Consider the following 19,177-nt stretch of genomic DNA (forward strand, 5'->3'; position numbering starts at 1 on the left):
GATTTCCTTTTAGCTTCAGCGAGATATCCGTCAAAAAAGCTGTAAGATAGGCTCGTAAAGATGCCGTTATGAATCGTTATCCACCTCCACGTTACAAACGTCATAGATTTCCTGGAAACCCCTCTAATGACCTACCCCGTTTGTCCGCTTGCCCACAACAAGCATGTCCGACATCTCCGAACTTACAGTACGCTTCGCTTGTCTCATCCCTCATCCATCGATTGAGTATTTTCCTGCAGTGGGAAAGCCTGAACAGTCCAGAACACTGTGGGATACATCTTTTTGGGCAGGTCATCTGGCCGTCATAGTCAAAGCTCTCACCCGCGTCTGCCGAGCTCACTTCCGTTCCGATTACGTCTCTGATTCGTTCAGCTGCCGACGCTGGGCATGAAGAGCGAGCTAATAGTGTGATCATTTGAACATCGTCGAGTTTCTAATTGATATTGAGCAACTGGAGATTGCACTCTACTTCTGATGCCGATATCGGCTTGCGCGAAGGTAACGCGTCTCGAGGCTTCGTTTCGATGCTTGTGGAGGATGGACTTACACATAGATAATGAATAATGATACGAGTTTCGTGGGATGCTGCATTCTTAGATCAGCTCGTAACCTCCATCGTGCTTCTGTGTGACCCCAAACCTACGGAACCTTGTGACCACTTACATTACCCGTTTTTGTAAGCCATCAACTCGTCCACGATGTTGGGTCTTTCTTGAGGCCCAAGTTTTCTTCGCTACTCTCATCGCAAAGGATTCTTGCACGCATTCTGCGGATTCTGGAAGCAGTCACATTGCTTAAATTTCCATTCCGGTTCTTTTATGCATTTCATTTTTGCTTCTAAGGTTGAACTACTCAAGAATTAACTCCTCACTTCTGTGACGTACCTATACATTGTGTATTTACTGCCTTCTACTCCCTTTCGTCTCCGTTGCACTTCTCCATTATTTCGCACTTCTGTTTCATGCTCATACCTTAGAGCTCGTAGATTGGAGCTCTTAGGGTACGACACAAGGCCTCACCTTTCCCTCAAGACTTTTAATAGAAACAAGTATTGTGAATGATGAACCAGGAGCTTAGAGTGGTATGAATCATTTGCCAGACCACTCACGCTACGTGTATTCGACATTTGCAAATTCACTCGTTACTCTCGTCAATAGAACTTGTGCCATCTAGAGTATGCATAGTTTATGACGACGCACTATGAACTGCTCTTTGAAAGAGGTGAAGAAAGCCTTGAGATGCGAATAGGATGATGATAATGACGGAGCAAAAACCTTCTTGGCTGATTTCTTTGGCAGATGTTCGACCTCTGTGGTTAACGTTTTCTGTGGCTAGAGCAGTTCGTACAGGATGCATCGACGAGCGTAGCGACTCGTCAAGCATAGGCTACGCAACACATCCGGAAGTTGAACGTTGTGTCCGTTCGTTTAGATCCAGTCCAACCAAAGCAATCGCATCCCCTCCCAAAATCCGCTGCGGTCCTTTCAGCTTAGGCAGATCCGACGTATACCCCTAGTTTTGGCACGTCTCGAGACGACCTCCTTCATCGCCAACTTCACTCCAAATGACGAGTGTCAAATGTGGACAAGATTAAGTCAAAGATACCGTGCAAACTCCTAGCACACAAGTCCATATGTTCTATTATGTCAGTGCCTGGTCTTCGACATGCAAGTTGGCGTATCGATATCGACGCAGTGGTGTAACATCTCAGTAGAATACAGCCCTGATCGACGCAAGTTTAATCCTCGTTCATTTCACGCATGCCATAGATCATGCATAGAACGAGATGGTCTCCTTCTTCTTGGCCTGCACTTCCGCAATGGCATCGACGTAGTGCTCGTGACTAATCTTAGATTGGCCACTCCTCAGTGCAATCATGCCCGCTTCCACACATACAGCCTTCAGCTGCGCACCGCCAAATTCATCAGTGCTCCTCGCCAACTCCATCCAATTTACACCTTCGTCCACGGTCATCTTTCTACTATGAATACGCAGAATCTGTGCACGAGCCTCTTCGTTAGGCAAAGGAAACTCGATTTTCCGGTCCAAGCGACCAGACCGCAAGAGAGCCGGATCAAGTACATCAACGCGATTGGTAGCGGCCAGGACCTTGACCCGATCATCAGATGCGAAGCCGTCGAGCTGGTTGAGAAGCTCTAACATTGTACGTTGAACCTCACGATCGCCAGACTTGTCGCTGTCAAAACGCTTGGTGCCAACGGCATCGAGTTCGTCGATAAAAATGATTGATGGAGCCTTTTCTTTGGCGAGTGCGAAGCAGTCACGGACGAGCTTGGCACCATCACCGATGAACATCTGCACAAGTTGCGGGCCAGCGAGTTTTAGGAAAGTAGCATCTGTTTGGGCGGCACATGCGCGGGCGAGGAGCGTCTTCCCAGTACCTGGTGGCCCATACATAAGTGCACCTGTTGACTGTCAGCGAAACGTCCGACGACACGTGTAAGACTTGCATACCTTTGGGTGCCTTGATGCCAATTTTTTTGAATCGCTCCGCCTCCTTCATCGGCCAGACCACGGCTTCAACGAGCTCTTCGATCTGCTTATCTAGTCCTCCAACATCAGAATATTTCTCCGTCGGTTTCTCGTCCACTTCCATGGCCTTCACTCTGCTATCATACTCCGCTGGAAGTGTATCAAGAATAAGATACGAGTCCTTGTTAACACCAATAAGGTCGCCAGGTTTGAGCTTCTCGTGATCAACGAGACCAATCAGTGGAAGGAAGATAGTCTGACGAGTCGAGGTTTTGATGACTGCGGATTTGCCTATACGCGTGGCGTCCAGATCAATATTTGCGCCTTCCTCCGCAGCCTCAGCTTGTACATCCAAATCAAGTATCTCAACAACGTTGCCGACTAGGTAGGGTAGCTGTCTATACCGGTACATGTCAGTAGACTGAAGTTTGAACCGTAAACCTGATTTATAATGGGTTAATATCAAACCCACCTATTATTCTCAATCTTATCGAGGTTATCTTTTATCTTCTCGTGCATAGCCTGCTTTTCGTGTGTCAACCGGTTAAACTCGCTCTTCATAATTCTCGCGTCGTTCTCCAGCAGCCGCCGCCTTGCGATGATGTCTCGTGTGCTCAAGCTTAGAATTTCCTCGTCTAGGACATCGTCATCCTCTTCCTCCTTCTTTTCGGCATCCTTCATATCCGCATCAACATCACTACCAGTCTTCTTGTTCTCATCTTTCTTGTCGTCCTTGTTCTCGCGCTCGAGATCGTCTAGGTCTTCTAGACTAGCCATGACTAGGGGTACAGGACAGTTCGGCGATGACTCGAAGTTGATCGTAGCAGGTAAAGATGGCGTAGAGATTAACGGTATTTGGAGTACTATTTGGTGATGCGATACCTGTCGTTGATGGAAGCCGTGAAGGTTGCCATAGCTTACGATTCAAGGTGTCCACGGCGGACGTGTCCGTGCGCGGCTCGCTCGCTACAAACACAAGTTAACAAGACTACAAGTGCTTTGTAACACGCCACACAGTCGCCGCAGTCGTCCTAGATACACCAATATTTCGTCGCTAACGCCTCACATCGATTCCCCGGACTGAATGACTAACAGCATAGATCAGTTTCGCTGTAGTGTACATGTCAGACCATAGTCATATATATCCAGAACCATATCGTCTGCCAGCATAGACTCGTAAAAGGGAATCCATCAAAGAACGACGTATGCTTCGGGACTCTCAATAGCATTTATGCGCTCAATCTGTATGTAAGCAAATCGCACGCGATGTAAAGGTACCCCGATACGACCAGTCAATTGCCACCAGGTTACAGTCGACTCCACGATGGCGGACGCTGGCTCGACCTCATGCAATGACATTGAGACACGCATTTTGTCGCAAACCTCGTGCCTGTTCCAACGCATGCATCGCATTACCATGAAAGACGAGCAAGTCTCTGTCCTAACCCGAAATGAAAGGGTCTACATTGCCAGGTCCATCCATTCATACATTCCTATTTTCTCCGCGTCCCTATTTGCTTCTCGGGATGTCTTTTTGTTTGGAAACGTTTCATGTTTAGCTCGCTCGCCTGTGAGACAACGTTATGCAAAATTGCATAAGAAACACAGCCTTGCACGTCCTACCCAACTCTGCGGTATAGTTAAGGGGACGTACGGTCTTCTAGAAGGTCTCGTAGAAAACCGGGAGGATTAACTCTTGAAGGAAAGCATCAACTATGTCCCGGACGACCGCAAAAGCCTTGGAAAGGACAATTACGTCCCTGAAGCTCTGTGACGATGGACACGAGTCTGGAGCGGGAAGCCATACAGCAGCAAAGGAAAGGGCAACCAGTCGCTTCGCGGCAGCCCAAAAGCTTTTCGAGGACCAGGCAGCGTCGCAGCTAAATACACACACACCTGGGCCTCTTATCCGACAGAGGACAAACACCACCGCATCACTATACGCGAAGCTCAACCACCCAGCCCCTGAATTTATCTCATCTCCATTCCTAGAAGGCAGAGTCCCTGTTCCCGACAACGGCTCTTTAACCAACGTCGCCATGAGCTCCAAAGCATGGCATGTCCCTAAACTAGACTTAGCTTCAGCATTAGCACTATCATCGAGTCTGTCAAGTCCTGTAGATACTGGGTGCATTCTGCTGGGACCGCGACGCGCATTGCAAGCACTTGACGTAACCAAGCAGATCCATGCCCGGACTTGCAGTGGTTCGCCAGCTTGGTACTGCAGGTACGATAAACTTGTTATATTTGACGGCGTGGATGAAAGCAATAGCACGCCAAGGCTGGTTACGAGAAGCTCGAGAGGGCTAGAAATGGCGAGGAGAAATTGCCCACGGACGACAATTATGGTAGACATTCCTTGCTCTCACTGCCAAGGACTTTTGAAGAGAAAGACCTGGATGTTTGAAGAGCGGATGCTGGAATGCCGAGTATGCAAGTTGTGCCAGGATCGTTGTTGGGAGGAACGAGAAAGGCAGCAAAGGTCATCATCGCAAACGATAGCTCCGAGTCTAGAGGCACCGACGCAACCTGCAGAAGGTCGGCCCAGTCAAGGTATGATTGAAGCGCCAACCTCTAAAGAATTCCAAGCAGAGGCCGAGACAAACAAAACGATCGCTACAAATACGAAACGTGACTCATTTCTTCAGAATGACGATGTACCTATTTGATGATGTAGAGATAAATTAGTAAAGAGCAATTTTTAACCCTACGTTACAATGTGCGTATATCCTTGGCTTCACGTCCGGCTAAATGTTTCTAATGGCATTGTGTCTTTGCAACACTTTGCAACGCTAATTATGAGAGAACGAACCCCAACCCGAAAGGAAGGCGCCATTAAGATTGTTACTTTTGACAGCCATCAAATTTGACAAAAGGAAATAAGCTTGCCTCAAGAGTCATATATTTAAAACTACAAGAATTCGACTGCGCGCCGTATATCTTTCTCTGCCGTCGATAACCGCAACTGGAAAACGGAACCTTGAGCGCATCGTTCTTCTCAAGTGCTGCAGAGATCAAATTCGAGTACTCCTGAGGTGGTACATTTGTTTTCACGCTCGTCTTTTCAAGTTGTACATCTTCTAGAACATCAACAATTTGTGGCGATAGTTTTCCTAACAAACGCTGCAAAGTCTCTTGGTCAACTCATATGGGATCGCGCAAATAGTGAGGGAATAAAGCTGCCTTGTTCTCTACCAGAGTCACCAGTTTTAAGATCGGCACTAAAGTAGTAAAGAGGTATTTATAATTAAAAATATTCTTCGCCATAGAGATACTCATTTCTTGGAGGACCACGTCCTTAACTGCAGCTACTCGTTAAGAGTGGAGATGAGCCTCTGCACTCTCCTCGTTCCCTTACCTATTGTAAGATTGCATCGCGTAGTCAGCTAACCCCGGTATCTGCCGAGGCATAGCATTCAATCAGTGCTCTGTGAAAATCGTGCTTCATGAAATCTGCTAGCATCAAAATTTGGATTCATGCACTTCAAAATTTATTCTTTAATCTAAATTTATAATTTAGCCTCTCCGAAGCCGTCCAAGAACATGTTGACATGCTGTGCGACCAAAGTGGCATATTGATATAAAAATCCATGCCCAGCTTTTGGATATATGATTAGCTGGGCATTTTCAATCTTAATCAGGAGCTCCCAGCTACGACTTGTCGGGATAAGATAGTCGTTGTCTCCATTCATGATCAGAACCGGCATCCTCAGTTCGCGAAGACGGTCGTATGAATTCTCAGGATTGTGCTTGAGCCAGTCTCCAGCAGCGATCATTTGTCGCTTACTGCCTTCATCGTTCAAAAGCCTGGTCATGATAGGCTCATCCTCAACTTTGCGCTCAAGAACGCGGTTCCAATACGCTCTAGCGTGAGCGCGTCCTTCGTCAGTGTTGTAGAAGAAGGAGAAGGCAATCGCTTCGGCTGGGTCGCAACTCTCTGCCTCTGCTGAGAGTTCTTTCAGATGCTTCGGGTCGGCTTGAACTTGCGGCCAAACAATTCCAGAAATATCAGAGTTGGGTCCGGGTACAGAGGGGAAGCTCCCACATATGACAAGTTTCCGGACACGACGTGGTGCTTTCAGGGCGACCATCTGTGCCGTGGCGCCGCCCATTGAGAAGCCAAGGAGATCGAATTGGTCAATTCCAATGGCTTTAGTGAGCTCAATGACGTGGTCTGCCCAACCGCTGTATGTAGTTGCGACTTCGCCGCCACTACGACCGGTTCCTGCTTGGTCGAATAGAATGACTGGGCGCTGAGCAGCAAGTGCGTTGACGAGCAGCGGATCCCAGTAATCCATGTTGGACCTGTAATGATTGTGCATTACCAAGGGAACGCCCCCAATCTGGCCAAGTTTTCGATATGCATATCGGATGCCATTGGCTGCAACGATGTAGAGTGTTCTTGCCAGTTGTGCTGTTGTCATTGCGACTTATTTATATCGAGATACTGGGAAAGTTTGCAAACATGGTCAAAATACTATCTGGGGAAAAAGCTAGTATATATACCCTAAGCTCTTATCTTCCGGAGTTCGTATTCAGTTGAATTTCTAAGCTTGTTACGCAAAAGTCAAGACTTTTGCGCATCCTAACATAGAGGTATTTACGAAAAAGTCGACTTTTGCCATTTATGGAAATCGACGCCAATCCAAACTTGGTAATATTGTACAAATATGGGTTAGTTTGGAGGTTTCCAACTTCCTTCTAGCCAATTCATTCACAGTTTGGACTTAGGACAGCGCTTACATGCATATTTGATCGCTCCATAGCATTGATCATTTCTTCTCCATTGTGCATTCGAACTGATTGGACCATGACTTTGACTAGAAACGTACACTTAGCAGGTCCCCCTAGCGATGGTGACAATCATTATTCTCGAACTCAGAGTATAGCGTTTGCTATGAGATGCAATGTTCATATGATAACAAGTTTGTGTTGTGTCATGTATCGCTACACAGCCCATGGTCAACCTAAAGTTTAGGTTTGACCAAGGCATGTTAAGTTATAAAGATGTGGAAAGCCTTTTTATGTGAGCAAAGCATCTCTTTTTGAGAAATAGTCTATGACGGGTAAGTGGCCATTGCTCTAACTCAAAGTCCAACCTCAAATTTGCCTTGCACATAACTCCAGAGCTCTTCTACAATAGCCTTTTGGCCCTCACCTTTTCTCACCGCCAGATATCGTCGTTCATCAATTCTCGGCTCCCAATTACCGGGATTTGCGTCAGCCATCAAGCCTCCGGCCTCATTGAGAATACACCATCCAGCACAGACATCCCAGGCCCAGCATCCAGCTTCCCAGTAGACGTCTATTTGTCCTGCCGCTACGGCACACAGGTTGAGCGCCGCTGAGCCCAGTGACCGTAAGGAGTGAACCATGGCTCCTCCTTCCTCTTTGGCTGCGCAGAGCTTTGAAAAAGTCTTGGACTTCACGGCGTAGTCATTTCCGCTGCGATCACTCCCCCATTCTACGCATATCAAACAACGTGCAAGATCAGTCAGAGGTTCGGGGTTTGATTTCAGGGGGAGAGGTATCGACTCATTCATAAAGGCGCCCTGGCCCTTGATAGCTGAGTACATAGTTTTCGTGAAAGGTTGGTAGACGACTCCAATTGTCGGGATCCTATTGATGGCGAAGCCTAGTGAGATGCAGAAATACGGATACGCATGGATGAAGTTGGTGGTCCCATCTATTGGGTCTACGATGAAAGTTGGCTCATCCGAGAGGATATCTCCAGGCTTGTATGTTTCTTCACCCATGAATCTGAAACCCGGATACTTTTCTCGTAGCTTAGTTGAGACCATCTTCTCGACCGCTCGATCCGTTTCCGTCACCAAGTCCACGGCTGCATAGTTCAGCATATATTTCATAGAGAAATACTCGAAAGAACTTCTGGCTTAAATGGGCAATTCATGCGAGTGCATGCCGATTGAAAGCCATATTTATAGCGCCATTTGGAACGAGCGTACTTACAATTTTTCTTCGAGCCACTCGCTCCAGTAGAAGGGTGAGCCGTGGTAATCATATCGCCCGCCTCATGGGCGATGGCGATAAGAAATTCTTTGATCTCCTTAAGCTGATTCACGTCCATCTTTTCGACGATTTTCGTGGTTCCAGACTGATGTTTCGAAGAATTTCGACGGGGTATTTACAGCTGGAACCATTTTCGTTTGTCCGCAAATGGGTCTCAACCAACCAATGACGTCGCAAGTGGCTTCCACGCTGCTTCCGAAATTCGGTCGGCAAAAGTGCATTTCCTTCACCGTGTAACTGACCCCAGCAATGGGCTATCTCGTTGTACCCTCGGTAACTCGAAGCCCCGTGCAGCTTGCCAAAGATATTTGATTCTAGCCTTCCATTGATCCTAATAGGCACCTCACTCCAAGTCCGTCGCTAGCAAAAAGTTCGCGTCACGGTCGACACTCTTGTTCTTTCGTTCTCGCGTTATATGCTTGGCGATACTGGATGATTTCTTCCTAAACATGGTTCATGCAGAGAACCTCCTCCACTACCGTGCCGGATGTGAAAATCTCGGTTATTTCAAATCTGTACCCTGGTGCGCAGCAATAATCAATAATCCGAAATATGTGCCAAGTGTAACACCCACAAGACTCCCAAAACCTACTGGAGAAGACGAGTTCTTTGCGAAGACACTTCAAACAGAGGATACAATCAAGCGGTTGCTGACGATCAACTCTATTCCTGATCCATCCAGAGATCCGCCAATAAAAGAAGTGCTTGTGTTTTTCGAGGTTGGCAAGGGAGTGAATGGATACCCAAACACGTGCCACGGCGGCTTTGTGGCCACAATGCTCGACGAGGTTATGGGTCTCGTCTTGAATGTCATTCAACTATACGAGAACAGCAAGACCGGTCGTAACGACAAAATTTCGCACATGACCGCTTATCTGAATACCAGATACTTGGCCCCCGTTCCAACCCCAGGTATCATATTGGCGACAGCAACGGTCGTGAAACAAGAGGGTCGAAAAATGTGGATCAAAGGAACCCTTGAAGATAGCGAACGAAAGATCATGGCAGAATCAGAATCATTGTACATCCAAGCGAAAAAGGACCCTAGAGCCAGCCTAAAACTGTGAAAAGGTAGTTTGCAGCGAAAAGCTCACGTCTTGAATATGGTGCGCAAAAATTCTCTTTGCACATTTCGAGTCCGCTTTCATCGATATACCGGGCCCCTGTGGCTTATACGAAAGAATCAAAGAGGAACAATGCTTATTTAAAGCGGAACGCTGAGTAATCTCAATCGGCCTCACCCTCGACCCAGGCTGTTCAGCACGATATCACTCTATGCATTCAGTTTATTACCATAAGATCAGAAAGATGGTCAAGCGGAATCTCGTTTGGTGTAACGGTAGCATCCCAGCTTGTCTTTCCAATGACAGAACAAGCCGCTGGGGATCGAGGTTCAACTCCTCGAACGAGAGATTCTTTTTACTCGTCCACGCAGCTGATGGCTTTGTCATGATCGATGGGGCATGCGGCATACCTCTTGAGTCAGCGTTATGTAAGCTCGGAGCGGACAGGTCATTGCAACTCACACGTACTCCAGGATTGGTAAAGAAATTAGACATGATTGATAGATTTTCAAGAATAAAAAGATCATCTCCGCTTCCTTCGAATTTCTAACCGTATGTGTTGAAGTTTTCCAAGCTATTCCGGAACCAGCCCTAAATTATGTTGCTCATACCATCGAAGATAGATAGCATCAATCTTCATTCAAATCTCACGTCAGAAGTCGTTCAGCTTGATGTACTTGAAAAAGATGACTTTATCTATGAATTGAACTTCGCTACCGTTCTAAAATATTGAACTATATAAGAAACTGTTCCCTCCATACAATTCACGTTCAAGACTATGCCAAGGTATCTCTAACTTCCGCAAATAATTTTGACACTTTCATTAGTATATTATTTATGTAACGAACACGATCAGCATTAACACATGAAATAATTTGGCTGTCAGGAATATTTATTCACCAAACCTTTGAAGATACTATGCTCAGTTCCATTAACTCAGCTGATGGAATAAGGATTATCTTCGATTTACCTCAGAAATTCTCAGTCAAATAGCTATGATTCCAACTTTGCATCTAGTCCAAGCTTCAGAACATCGTTTAGCTTCTGTGTCATGTCATCGAGCTTGTCATCCTTTTCTAATTCTTCGACCAGCCTATGCAGAACGTTCGTAGCATTCTCCGCAACCTTTTTCGCCACAGGATTGGCCTGATCGTCTCTTGCCATCTCAATGACTTGTTTTAAAGCAAGCAAGCCATCGCCATGTTGCAATGCTTCCACGGTGCTCTTTGCAAAGGAGCCGGTCAGAGGATCTTTGCTCTGGAGCACCAAACCAAGGCCAAAAACGCCATTGCTTAGATCGATCGCGTTGCTCGTACGTATTCCAAGCAATACAAGGTTAACCAGAGACCATATCAAAGACGTGGTAATGTATTGATTTGCAAGTGTGGTATGACGCCGTGTAATCACGTAAATACTTGCAATATCTTTCGTCAGTATTTGCTCCGAGTTTAGTGCCTGAGTTCCTGGCACGTTTCCATCCGTCTGAATCTCGCGCAGGCCATCTTGAAGAGCCTTTTGATCAGGAAGCTTGTTGATAATATCTTTAAGGAGAGGCAAATTTTGTTGCGAGCCGTTTGTAATGCTGGTAACGAGGTTGCCGCTTGCATTGCTTAAAAGCCTACGCATGAGCCTTATGGCCGCGTTTTCATCAGCTTTGTATATGGTCTGAATGATACCAGCTTGAAGCAGAGTCTCTTTGTTAGCAACTGGGTGGAATAAGTTCCCCAGGAAGGCAGCAGCGCTTTGTCGCACCTCACTGGATTCAGAATCGAGGAGTGCCGCCAATGCTATTTTGTGAAGAGCATGTTCATGGACCGCTGAAACAGCAAAGCTGTCATTGCACATATTGCAAAGAATTAGATAACCTGTAGAGCAGAGTTTGTCGGAAACTGGGCTGCGCCTAGTGAGCTGTATCCACTCTGCAGCCTTTGCGAATAAACTACCAGACAGGGCATCGGATTTTTCTGCAGTTGCAGATTGCGACGCAAATTCACCTAAGATAGATTCAAACTTGGAGATCAATCTTTTGTTTTCGACATTTTCTTCCAACACTTCTTGGCTGTGATGCAGAGTCAACTCATAAACTTGTGGTAGCTTGTAAAAGCTGCTCTGATAAAGAGGCTGGCTAATCTCCTTGCGCACTTCTGTCGAAGTCGTCCACCGAAGCAGTATGTCAACGAGCCGATGGTTATTCGAGCGGTCAGATGATGCTTGTGATGCTCTAAACAGGAAGTCGATCAAATGTGCGACTGCGGCAGTTGTTGCAGCGACGTTTGGGATCTTGGCTTCCATATCTTCCTCCGCCAAAGAGTCAATAATCTCTACGGCGGTTTCAAACATGGGATGACTTGTATTAAGATTGTGAATTGCTAGTTGCCTGGCGATGGTTTCTTGAAACCCCTTCTCAAGCAAGACGGAGAATTCCAGCACCGAATTATCATCAAAGAGCATGTTTGCCAGGAGACCAACGGTTACCTCGCATATACCGGATATGGCAAGTAATTGTTCTATGCGGTCAATATGCTGTGCCAAAGCAGCATGAAGCTCTTTTGAAGCGAGGCAACAATTTGCAGCAAGTCTGATGGCCAGAGACAGTGGTCTGGTCTGCACGGGATTCACGTCGATCCACACGTAATGGTCCAAAAATACCCCAAGTATATCTCTCTGGGCAAGTATTTCCCTCCAATCTTCTATGGAACTGTTAACCATGAGCAGGGCAACCGTTTTAAGCGACTTCAGTTCCATCTCTTCAACATTCACGTCCGCATCATTATCCGTACTCACCTTGGCGACTGGCAACAACGACAGCTTCTACATCGTCCCAATTTTCGCTTTTGAGACTTTCCTGAAATTTTTGGACTAGCTCAGCATGCATCTCATCTGAAAGCGCTTTCGAGGAATCGATGCTACGCATGAATTGTTCCATCTTTGAATTTAGTGGTGAAGCTGCGAGAAACTAAGATTATCCGATATCAGCTTCGTCTCTCCAGAGTTATTGGAATGGATCGCAACGTCAGACTGGCGGATTGTCAACGTTCCGTGTTTGAGTTGACTTAAATCACCACAGCTCTTGCGCGCTCTGCAAGGTTGCCACGCCAAGCCATCCACTCAGCCTTACAGCATCCGCCCCTGGATCTTTTCTAGAAATGGCAAGATGCCAGCGCGCTCCATTCCCAGATCATTTACTCGCGACGGGAAAGTGATTGAATACATTCAATAGCTGCTGACATCACACAGTTACCATACAAAATGTCGCGAGCAACGCAAACGGCTGCTGTTCTGGTGCTCCTTGCATCTGTATGTCTTATCACTGCGCCTTCAACGCGTTCTGGCTGACATCTCTGCAGTTCTATATGTCACTTTTCATGGGCTACGCGCCGCTTCCCGAGAAAGTCCAGAACGAAGTTGTCCCATATGTATGATTTGAGCATCTTAGCAATTATGCGCAAAACGCTTACCCATCAACAGCTCCCATTCTGGGCTCTCGTATCATTCGGCGCATACCTCCTTGCAAGACTCGGTTGGGGAGTGTTGACCTTCAACGACGTGCCAGAGGCGCATAAGGAATTGATGGCTCAAATCGAACAAGCGAAGACGGAACTGCGGGCAAAGGGCGTTACAGTAGATTAGTCAATCTGCCCCGGGACGCTTTGCAGGTTGTCACGAGGTATGCAGGAGTCGGGCAAACACATGGCAGGAATCTACGCCGTTTTAACACAGCATTCTCGTTGCGATACATGTATGCATCGTCATTTTACCAAACTAAAAGTTCAACTCCGCGAGATCTTGTACAAGTATTGGCTCATCGTCTACTCGACGTCTTCACATCTCCTGTGCTACTAGACCAAGGCATATATACTTGGGGTCGTTCCAATCCGCTCATGTTCAAGCAGTTCGCTATTGGCTGTTATTACTACACCGGAATTGTCTGCTTATTCGCCATCTTGCTTATTGCATATCAACTACCCTAGCGCAGCAGCAACTGCTAAACCTTTTACGGATCCACTGCCTCACAACGGCTATTGTGTATAAGGTCGTCATCGGCATTCTCTCCAACTATACTTTGTCGAAATACCATTACTTGGAACATGCTGGATGTGTTCGCTTGGAGAATGCTCGAGAAATGGAAACAGTAGCTTACTGTTAACCTGCCTTTTCCGCCTCACAAAGGGGACAGCCTAAAGGTGAGATAACAAGACAATCATCTCTACCGCGATCAAAGTAGAGTATGTTAGATCAATTAGAGTCGGACCGATTGCGAGTATACCTTATACGACAGCTACAAAAAATATATCGGATAAATTGAAGGTCAGATATGCATAGATAGGAGCTGATAGTTAAGAAGAGACGACGTCAAAACGATGAACTTTACTAGGCCTTGGTAATGAAAATACAGGTATCATTCTCGTTGCTTAGATATTCCCTCGTTTCGCGATCCGCCTATCAGCTATTGCGCAATCATATATAGTACAGTCATTGCATCATTTTGCATTTCAGCCCAAGAAAGGAAAACTGAAAGAAACCTAATTGAGCCTCTTGCCCTGAACCGTCACGGCTTGTCCCTGGCGTCGTTGGTAGACCAAGTATCCATAGAATCCAACCGCCGCAAGGCCGATGATTGCTGCATTAGCTGGTGACTCTGTTAGCCGAATGTCTCCAGGAGACTTGGGATGCAAAGGCACAGGCCTACCAAGAAGAAAGTTTCCTAGACCCCCGATGATATCGAATATGCCACTTAACACGCCCCGCGTGGTGTCTACCAGCAGTTGGATCACGCTTGTGAAGAAGTTGACGATCAGCCTGACGAAGGTCTCGACGAGGCCAAAGAAGGTCTGCAACATGCTCACGACAAGCTCGTAGATCGACTTGACGAAGTCACCCAGCGCAGAGAAGACCGAGACCATTTTCCTTCTTTTTATTTTCGAACTTTTTTTTTTTCTTTCTCCAGTGAAGAGTAGAATAGATCCAAAGTTCGTGTCTCGTGGGTGATTGACGTGTATGCTCTGAGTTTTGCAAAGAATCTCGATACGCGCTTTTGGACGGAAAACTATATAACTACGTATGTGCTAGGCAGCCGTGACGTCTTTGCCAGGTCTGTACGACCAAATACTTGATACATGGACTTCTCGACGAACTTGGCATGGCAATGATTGGAATAGCATGTTTGGACGCAGCGAGTGGCGCACGACCGACATAGCTATGATGTAATCACCACTACAGTCTTGAGGCGTCGCAACTTTGGATCTTGGTTCAGCAAGTCCGGAAGTTCAGTTAATTCTTGGCCATTTCTGACTTTTGATTGCTGGCATTTCGCTAAATCATTTGTGCATATTGCGAATAAAATCGATGATACAAACATCTATTCTTATGCATTCTATTAAACATGTGTCTTGTGAAGGGTATTTCTAGAACAGACAATTTATTTCAGCTGCTATTACAACGTATTATTTTGCTGGTGACTGTGAGCTCCCTATACTTTTCGCCACATTCTCGCTCACACTTTCCTTGCCACCTTTGCTCTCCGGTCGAACAGCCTCCAAGCCCTTCAAGCCCACATCTCCAGTCGACTGTCCAGGCATTAGAGGAGTAGGTTCTAAGCCCCTGTGACCCTCCAAGAGTAGTGGCTCCGCCGTCAAAAAGTCTGCAATCTCAGCCTGGCTCGTACCACAGTGTTCTTCGTCTTTTGATTCAGATGCTCGCTTACTGCTTGTCGGAGATGCCTTGCCACCGCTGAAGATAGGCGGAGGACTCCAGAATCGTGGAATTATGCCACGGTTCTCTTCATCGTCCGTGTTGTTGTCTTGATAGTAACGGTCATCATACGAGTCATAGCTAGAGCCTCGAGTTGTAGACGTATCTGTCATTGATCTCGCAATGTTGACGCTGCCACCGCTCTCCGCACGAAGTGGCATCAATTCGTCGGCAGACTCGCGCATGTCGCTAGCTTGGTGGTCTGGTGCCGCCGTGTCTTGCTGACCTTTAACGTGCTCGCCATGCTCGCCAACAGGTTTCTCTACTCCTTTTGCGCGGTCTGTGGCAGGCTCAAGTTCGTCGCGCGTCCGTGCAGTGTAGGTGTCTGCGAAGTGTGTGTCGCAAAGGTGCTGAACGACCGGCCAGCCATACGCATTCGCAAACATACGACGTACAATCATGTTGTTGTGGGCGTCTGGTTCGAGACGCACTAGCACTTTCCGCCACGAAAGGTCCTTGTGATACGCGCGAGCTATTTTTTCCTCCACCTTCATTCCGCTTAAATCCGCAGTTGATGCCTCCGCGGTTCCTGCATGCGCAGAACCACTCTGAGAACTCAAACCAAGTCTTTCGGAAGTCTTGCGTCGTTTAATGGTTGGGGGAGGTATATCTTCAGGATGGTAAATTCGATCGTGGAAAATGGTTCTAGCTCGCGAAGACGGATCAATAATCCATGAGAGTGGTGGTATAGGTGGATTCAGAATGTCTCCTGCCGACTCGAAGATGCTAGTCTTCGGAGGCGCATTTGAATTCTGATCATCTGTCATCGAGTCGCCTCTTGTTGCCACTGGCCGATCAGTCCGGCCTGGACTTCTCTCTGGCTGCTCGGATTGTCCATTACGTGCTTCGGAATCTTCAGCATTAAATGTCTGAGTGCGCTTGTACATCTTCAGATCCTTTTTAGAAGTCTTCAAGGTTAAGCCCAAGAAATTGCGGAGCCCGTCGAGCGGCCTTGGGCTCATCGGAGGAGATTTCGGTTGGGATTCTTGTTGAAGGTAATGGTGCTCTGCTGAGCCTCTGCCTCCCTGCTCTTGGTAGTCTTGGTTTGTCTCATCCTCGGCGGGTTGAGGTACGGTGGTCTCAAACCTTTTCAACTGCGCATCTTCTCCAGCATTCTCGTCGCCCTCATCTTCGGTAATCAGTGCGTTGGAAGAGCTGCTTGCTCCTGTTAGTTCTGACCACCCCCAGTTGGCCACCGTTCCAATAATTCCGTTCTCTCTTCTAGCCTTCTCAACACGGCTCAATCCTTTCCAATCAAGGAACAACAAACAACTCGTTCTAAGAGGAACAATACCATCATTCACCACATTTGAGTAGACTGTCCTGTTTCTAAACATCCTAAGTACCCGGTGTGCCGGTCCAGTCGGCAATATCCGCAACAACGGTTTTGCGCCAGGATCTGGCTGGTCAGGATCCTTGGACGCCGAACCAAAGCCGATAGCATTCCAACCTTGCTTTGCCAGAGATGGGGGTCGCCAGGTGAGACCCAGGTCCTGGCCAGTGCGACCAACTAAACCGAAGTCCAGCGCAAATTTGACGTACATGGGATTTTCGTTGCTGAGGCCAAGAAATGGTGAAGCCAGCGCAACGAAGTTAACAGGCTTGATGTAATCGAAAAATTGAGGCGCATGCTTCTGTATATATCCAATGGCGTACAATTGGACAAGTCCACCGAGCGAGTGTCCGATGAATGAGATTTTTGAAAACGTGTAAGCGAGATCTGCGTTTGAGACGTCCTCCATTCTGATTGTACTTCCAGAATGGGTGGGCCGGCCCTGTTCATCTGTTGTCTGGGCTTTCTTGTTGCTGCTTATTGCGTTGCTGAACTTCTCACTCATCGATCTCCGAATCGGTCTGTACGGTTGATCAGGGAAGGTGAAGTCCAATATGTACTTTGCCATTCTCTTTCCAAGGTACTGTATACCGTTTTCTGTCTTGACAGCATTTCCTGTAAAACCTCGAACCATGATTTGCTCATCCTCATCTTCGTCTTCACTGTCTTCAACCGGCTTTGTTTCCGCATTTGCTGCTGCTGTACTGCTCGTTCCTGGTGTGGCTTTACTGGCTTCCCGTCGCTTCCTCTTGCTCTCTTGCGCCTGCTTAGCTGCTGCATCTATGCTCTCCTTCATGTACAACATGTCGGCGCTCAGATTACTGTGTAGACCATGCGTAAGAATGACCAGATGAATTTTCTGTTTTTTACGTGGTCGCTCTTCGCTCTTGTCTTTGGATTTATCGTCAGGGTGCTCCACAGCCTTCTTGCCTTTCTCTTGTTCTGCCTCCCATCCGGGGAGCGGAGGCGTATTCCATAAGCTCTCCGTGTCGTCGACTTTCAGCTTGATGGCCTTCGAATACACGCCCTTCGTATGTGCTGGCTTGTTTCCACCGTGTCTGTGGCTACCTTGCTGGCGGTCGTGTACTTGATCTGATCCATCAAAACTCTGCCGCTGTTCATGGCCGCCCACAGCTGTGAGGCCAAAGTCCAACGATCGTTCGTCACGGCTGATGAGCAGTTCAAAGCTCACGGAAGCTGAAGAAGAGAAAATAATCTGCGAAGTTATTTCAATAATCCACGTTAGTTTCTTTGGCCCATCCCCTTCAGCCTCTCCGCCACTGTTGCCGGTGACGCGTATCTCCTCGGGGACGGGGATCTTTGCGTTCCATACTCCTCCAGCTTTGAGGTTGGGTTCGAATTGCGGGGCTCCATGCTTTTTAACGTCTGTCAACTTCTCGTTTGGGTTGAAGTGAGCAGGATAGGCCGCAACATGAAGGGTGTATGGCCCATGCAAGTATGCGGCTCGCAACGGAAGGGCAGCATTGTTCTTTATCCGCACGAAAAGATGCTGCGGAGAAGGAAGGATACGATCGGAGGAAGGTTCATACGTCACCGTATATCTCAATGAACATTAGCAACCAGCAACCCGCAAAAGAAGAGATTTCCACTGATATACCTAACAACCTCGCCCACTTTTAAATTCCCCGTCTGGTGAACCAAAAGCATCTTCCTGGCGTGCTTCCGTTGAAATCGTAGGGTTCTCCAACCCGGTGACAGGCGAAGGTACGGCGACGATGTGACGATCTCCTCAAGGTTGCGGTCTGGCGCGGATGCAAGCTGGTAAACGCGCGGTGTGAACAGCATTCGAGCCCACGCTTACGAAAACGACGTCACTCCCAGCGGGGTTTTGCAAAGCGAGATGGATGACGTCAAAGATGCAATGACAACAGCGGGCATCTTTAATCTTGGAGGGTTGAGAAATGGTATGAGAATTATGTATTAGATCCCTATGGATACTCACACGACACGGCTTCTACGTCCAACTCCAAATGGGAACGATGTCATATCCGGAGCTCAAAAGACGCTAACCCCTTTTGGCAAGAGGCAAGGCTCGGTAGACTTGCTGCCTGAGGCATGATTCAGTACTGCTCGCTCGATCTTTTCTTCGCTCGCTCCAAGTGGTCGCGTTGGGTTGCGTGGCCAGACGACGTCCTGACTCAGCTCTAGAGAAATCGAGTTGGTTTGATTACAAGACGATGACTTTGCAGGTCTTCCTGGGATTTCCAAAGAGACAAAGACTGAACTCGGGGCTCTGGTCCGCCGTTTTCTCTCTTCAATCTATGGCACCGACAGTTGCAATGTACACTGCGAAGCCAGTCTGCGGCCTTTCCTATATACTGTGCACATAAGGAATCTTTTCCAGCCCGCATGGCAAGAAATCGACCTTTGGCATGGCTTTGGTGTTGGCTGCAGGTGTGCGAACTCGCGTGGCTTTCTAGTGGACGACGTCGGCCAGTGCTCGCTTAGGGCGTCGAGCAAATAACGACTCCCGATCATGCAATGG

At 47.5% G+C, this 19,177-nt stretch overlaps 9 protein-coding genes and 1 non-coding gene across 10 annotated transcripts; 4 read left to right on the plus strand and 6 right to left on the minus strand.

Moving 5' to 3' along the window:
• Positions 1-911: 911 nt before the first annotated feature.
• Positions 912-3,428, minus strand: PV09_01078 (26S protease regulatory subunit 6A). Its single transcript, XM_016353920.1, has 3 exons — positions 2,966-3,428; positions 2,476-2,891; positions 912-2,426 (listed from the first exon to the last, which is right to left on the minus strand). The coding sequence occupies exons 1-3, from the start codon at positions 3,268-3,270 to the stop codon at positions 1,771-1,773; spliced, it is 1,377 nt and encodes a 458-aa protein (XP_016218015.1). The 5' UTR covers positions 3,271-3,428; the 3' UTR covers positions 912-1,770.
• Positions 3,429-4,208: 780 nt separating this feature from the next.
• Positions 4,209-4,803, plus strand: PV09_01079 (uncharacterized protein; the record flags this gene model as incomplete). Its single annotated transcript, XM_016353921.1, has 2 exons — positions 4,209-4,621; positions 4,677-4,803. The coding sequence occupies 2 exons, from the start codon at positions 4,209-4,211 to the stop codon at positions 4,801-4,803; spliced, it is 540 nt and encodes a 179-aa protein (XP_016218016.1).
• Positions 4,804-5,733: 930 nt separating this feature from the next.
• On the minus strand, positions 5,734-6,949 carry PV09_01080 (uncharacterized protein). The gene has a single exon (XM_016353922.1). The coding sequence runs from the start codon at positions 6,915-6,917 to the stop codon at positions 6,003-6,005; it is 915 nt and encodes a 304-aa protein (XP_016218017.1). The 5' UTR covers positions 6,918-6,949; the 3' UTR covers positions 5,734-6,002.
• Positions 6,950-7,395: 446 nt separating this feature from the next.
• Positions 7,396-8,619, minus strand: PV09_01081 (uncharacterized protein). The gene is made up of 2 exons (XM_016353923.1): positions 8,464-8,619; positions 7,396-8,335 (listed from the first exon to the last, which is right to left on the minus strand). Exons 1-2 carry the CDS (start codon positions 8,579-8,581, stop codon positions 7,581-7,583), a joined length of 873 nt encoding a protein of 290 aa, XP_016218018.1. The 5' UTR covers positions 8,582-8,619; the 3' UTR covers positions 7,396-7,580.
• A 148-nt stretch (positions 8,620-8,767) lies between these two features.
• PV09_01082 (uncharacterized protein) lies at positions 8,768-10,119 on the plus strand. Its single transcript, XM_016353924.1, has one exon. The coding sequence runs from the start codon at positions 8,973-8,975 to the stop codon at positions 9,588-9,590; it is 618 nt and encodes a 205-aa protein (XP_016218019.1). The 5' UTR covers positions 8,768-8,972; the 3' UTR covers positions 9,591-10,119.
• On the plus strand, positions 9,846-9,935 carry PV09_01083. The gene has a single exon. It is a non-coding gene; the product is annotated as a tRNA-Asp (tRNA).
• A 271-nt stretch (positions 10,120-10,390) lies between the features above and the next one.
• PV09_01084 (uncharacterized protein) lies at positions 10,391-12,626 on the minus strand. The gene is made up of 2 exons (XM_016353925.1): positions 12,372-12,626; positions 10,391-12,277 (listed from the first exon to the last, which is right to left on the minus strand). The coding sequence occupies exons 1-2, from the start codon at positions 12,511-12,513 to the stop codon at positions 10,581-10,583; spliced, it is 1,839 nt and encodes a 612-aa protein (XP_016218020.1). The 5' UTR covers positions 12,514-12,626; the 3' UTR covers positions 10,391-10,580.
• Positions 12,627-12,772: 146 nt separating this feature from the next.
• Positions 12,773-13,528, plus strand: PV09_01085 (uncharacterized protein). The gene is made up of 3 exons (XM_016353926.1): positions 12,773-12,884; positions 12,935-13,003; positions 13,056-13,528. The coding sequence occupies exons 1-3, from the start codon at positions 12,837-12,839 to the stop codon at positions 13,215-13,217; spliced, it is 279 nt and encodes a 92-aa protein (XP_016218021.1). The 5' UTR covers positions 12,773-12,836; the 3' UTR covers positions 13,218-13,528.
• Positions 13,529-13,961: 433 nt separating this feature from the next.
• PV09_01086 (uncharacterized protein) lies at positions 13,962-14,711 on the minus strand. Its single transcript, XM_016353927.1, has 2 exons — positions 14,278-14,711; positions 13,962-14,217 (listed from the first exon to the last, which is right to left on the minus strand). Exons 1-2 carry the CDS (start codon positions 14,489-14,491, stop codon positions 14,111-14,113), a joined length of 321 nt encoding a protein of 106 aa, XP_016218022.1. The 5' UTR covers positions 14,492-14,711; the 3' UTR covers positions 13,962-14,110.
• Positions 14,712-14,873: 162 nt separating this feature from the next.
• Positions 14,874-18,630, minus strand: PV09_01087 (uncharacterized protein). Its single transcript, XM_016353928.1, has 2 exons — positions 18,290-18,630; positions 14,874-18,233 (listed from the first exon to the last, which is right to left on the minus strand). The coding sequence occupies exons 1-2, from the start codon at positions 18,475-18,477 to the stop codon at positions 15,032-15,034; spliced, it is 3,390 nt and encodes a 1,129-aa protein (XP_016218023.1). The 5' UTR covers positions 18,478-18,630; the 3' UTR covers positions 14,874-15,031.
• Between the last annotated feature and the right edge of the window lie 547 nt (positions 18,631-19,177).

The sequence above is a fragment of the Verruconis gallopava genome, assembly GCF_000836295.1.
Source record: "Verruconis gallopava strain CBS 43764 unplaced genomic scaffold supercont1.3, whole genome shotgun sequence".
Taxonomy (NCBI): domain Eukaryota; kingdom Fungi; phylum Ascomycota; class Dothideomycetes; order Venturiales; family Sympoventuriaceae; genus Verruconis; species Verruconis gallopava.

What these genes read in the sequence shown, in the direction of transcription:
- PV09_01078 (XM_016353920.1), bottom strand. Translation starts at nt 3,270, where the DNA reads ATGGCTAGTCTAGAAGACCTAGACGATCTCGAGCGCGAGAACAAGGAC. An exon ending in GATAAGATTGAGAATAATAG is followed by an intron (nt 2,892 to 2,965) that starts GTGGGTTTGATA and finishes GTACCGGTATAG; the next exon opens with ACAGCTACCCTACCTAGTCG. An exon ending in TGGCATCAAGGCACCCAAAG is followed by an intron (nt 2,427 to 2,475) that starts GTATGCAAGTCT and finishes GACAGTCAACAG; the next exon opens with GTGCACTTATGTATGGGCCA.
- PV09_01080 (XM_016353922.1), bottom strand. Translation starts at nt 6,917, where the DNA reads ATGACAACAGCACAACTGGCAAGAACACTCTACATCGTTGCAGCCAAT.
- PV09_01081 (XM_016353923.1), bottom strand. Translation starts at nt 8,581, where the DNA reads ATGGACGTGAATCAGCTTAAGGAGATCAAAGAATTTCTTATCGCCATC. An exon ending in GAGTGGCTCGAAGAAAAATT is followed by an intron (nt 8,336 to 8,463) that starts GTAAGTACGCTC and finishes TGAACTATGCAG; the next exon opens with CCGTGGACTTGGTGACGGAA.
- PV09_01082 (XM_016353924.1), top strand. Translation starts at nt 8,973, where the DNA reads ATGGTTCATGCAGAGAACCTCCTCCACTACCGTGCCGGATGTGAAAAT.
- PV09_01084 (XM_016353925.1), bottom strand. Translation starts at nt 12,513, where the DNA reads ATGGAACAATTCATGCGTAGCATCGATTCCTCGAAAGCGCTTTCAGAT. An exon ending in CGTTGTTGCCAGTCGCCAAG is followed by an intron (nt 12,278 to 12,371) that starts GTGAGTACGGAT and finishes ACAGTTCCATAG; the next exon opens with AAGATTGGAGGGAAATACTT.
- PV09_01085 (XM_016353926.1), top strand. Translation starts at nt 12,837, where the DNA reads ATGTCGCGAGCAACGCAAACGGCTGCTGTTCTGGTGCTCCTTGCATCT. An exon ending in TTCTGGTGCTCCTTGCATCT is followed by an intron (nt 12,885 to 12,934) that starts GTATGTCTTATC and finishes ACATCTCTGCAG; the next exon opens with TTCTATATGTCACTTTTCAT. An exon ending in AGAACGAAGTTGTCCCATAT is followed by an intron (nt 13,004 to 13,055) that starts GTATGATTTGAG and finishes ACCCATCAACAG; the next exon opens with CTCCCATTCTGGGCTCTCGT.
- PV09_01086 (XM_016353927.1), bottom strand. Translation starts at nt 14,491, where the DNA reads ATGGTCTCGGTCTTCTCTGCGCTGGGTGACTTCGTCAAGTCGATCTAC. An exon ending in TCTAGGAAACTTTCTTCTTG is followed by an intron (nt 14,218 to 14,277) that starts GTAGGCCTGTGC and finishes CAGAGTCACCAG; the next exon opens with CTAATGCAGCAATCATCGGC.
- PV09_01087 (XM_016353928.1), bottom strand. Translation starts at nt 18,477, where the DNA reads ATGCTGTTCACACCGCGCGTTTACCAGCTTGCATCCGCGCCAGACCGC. An exon ending in AAAGTGGGCGAGGTTGTTAG is followed by an intron (nt 18,234 to 18,289) that starts GTATATCAGTGG and finishes ATGTTCATTGAG; the next exon opens with ATATACGGTGACGTATGAAC.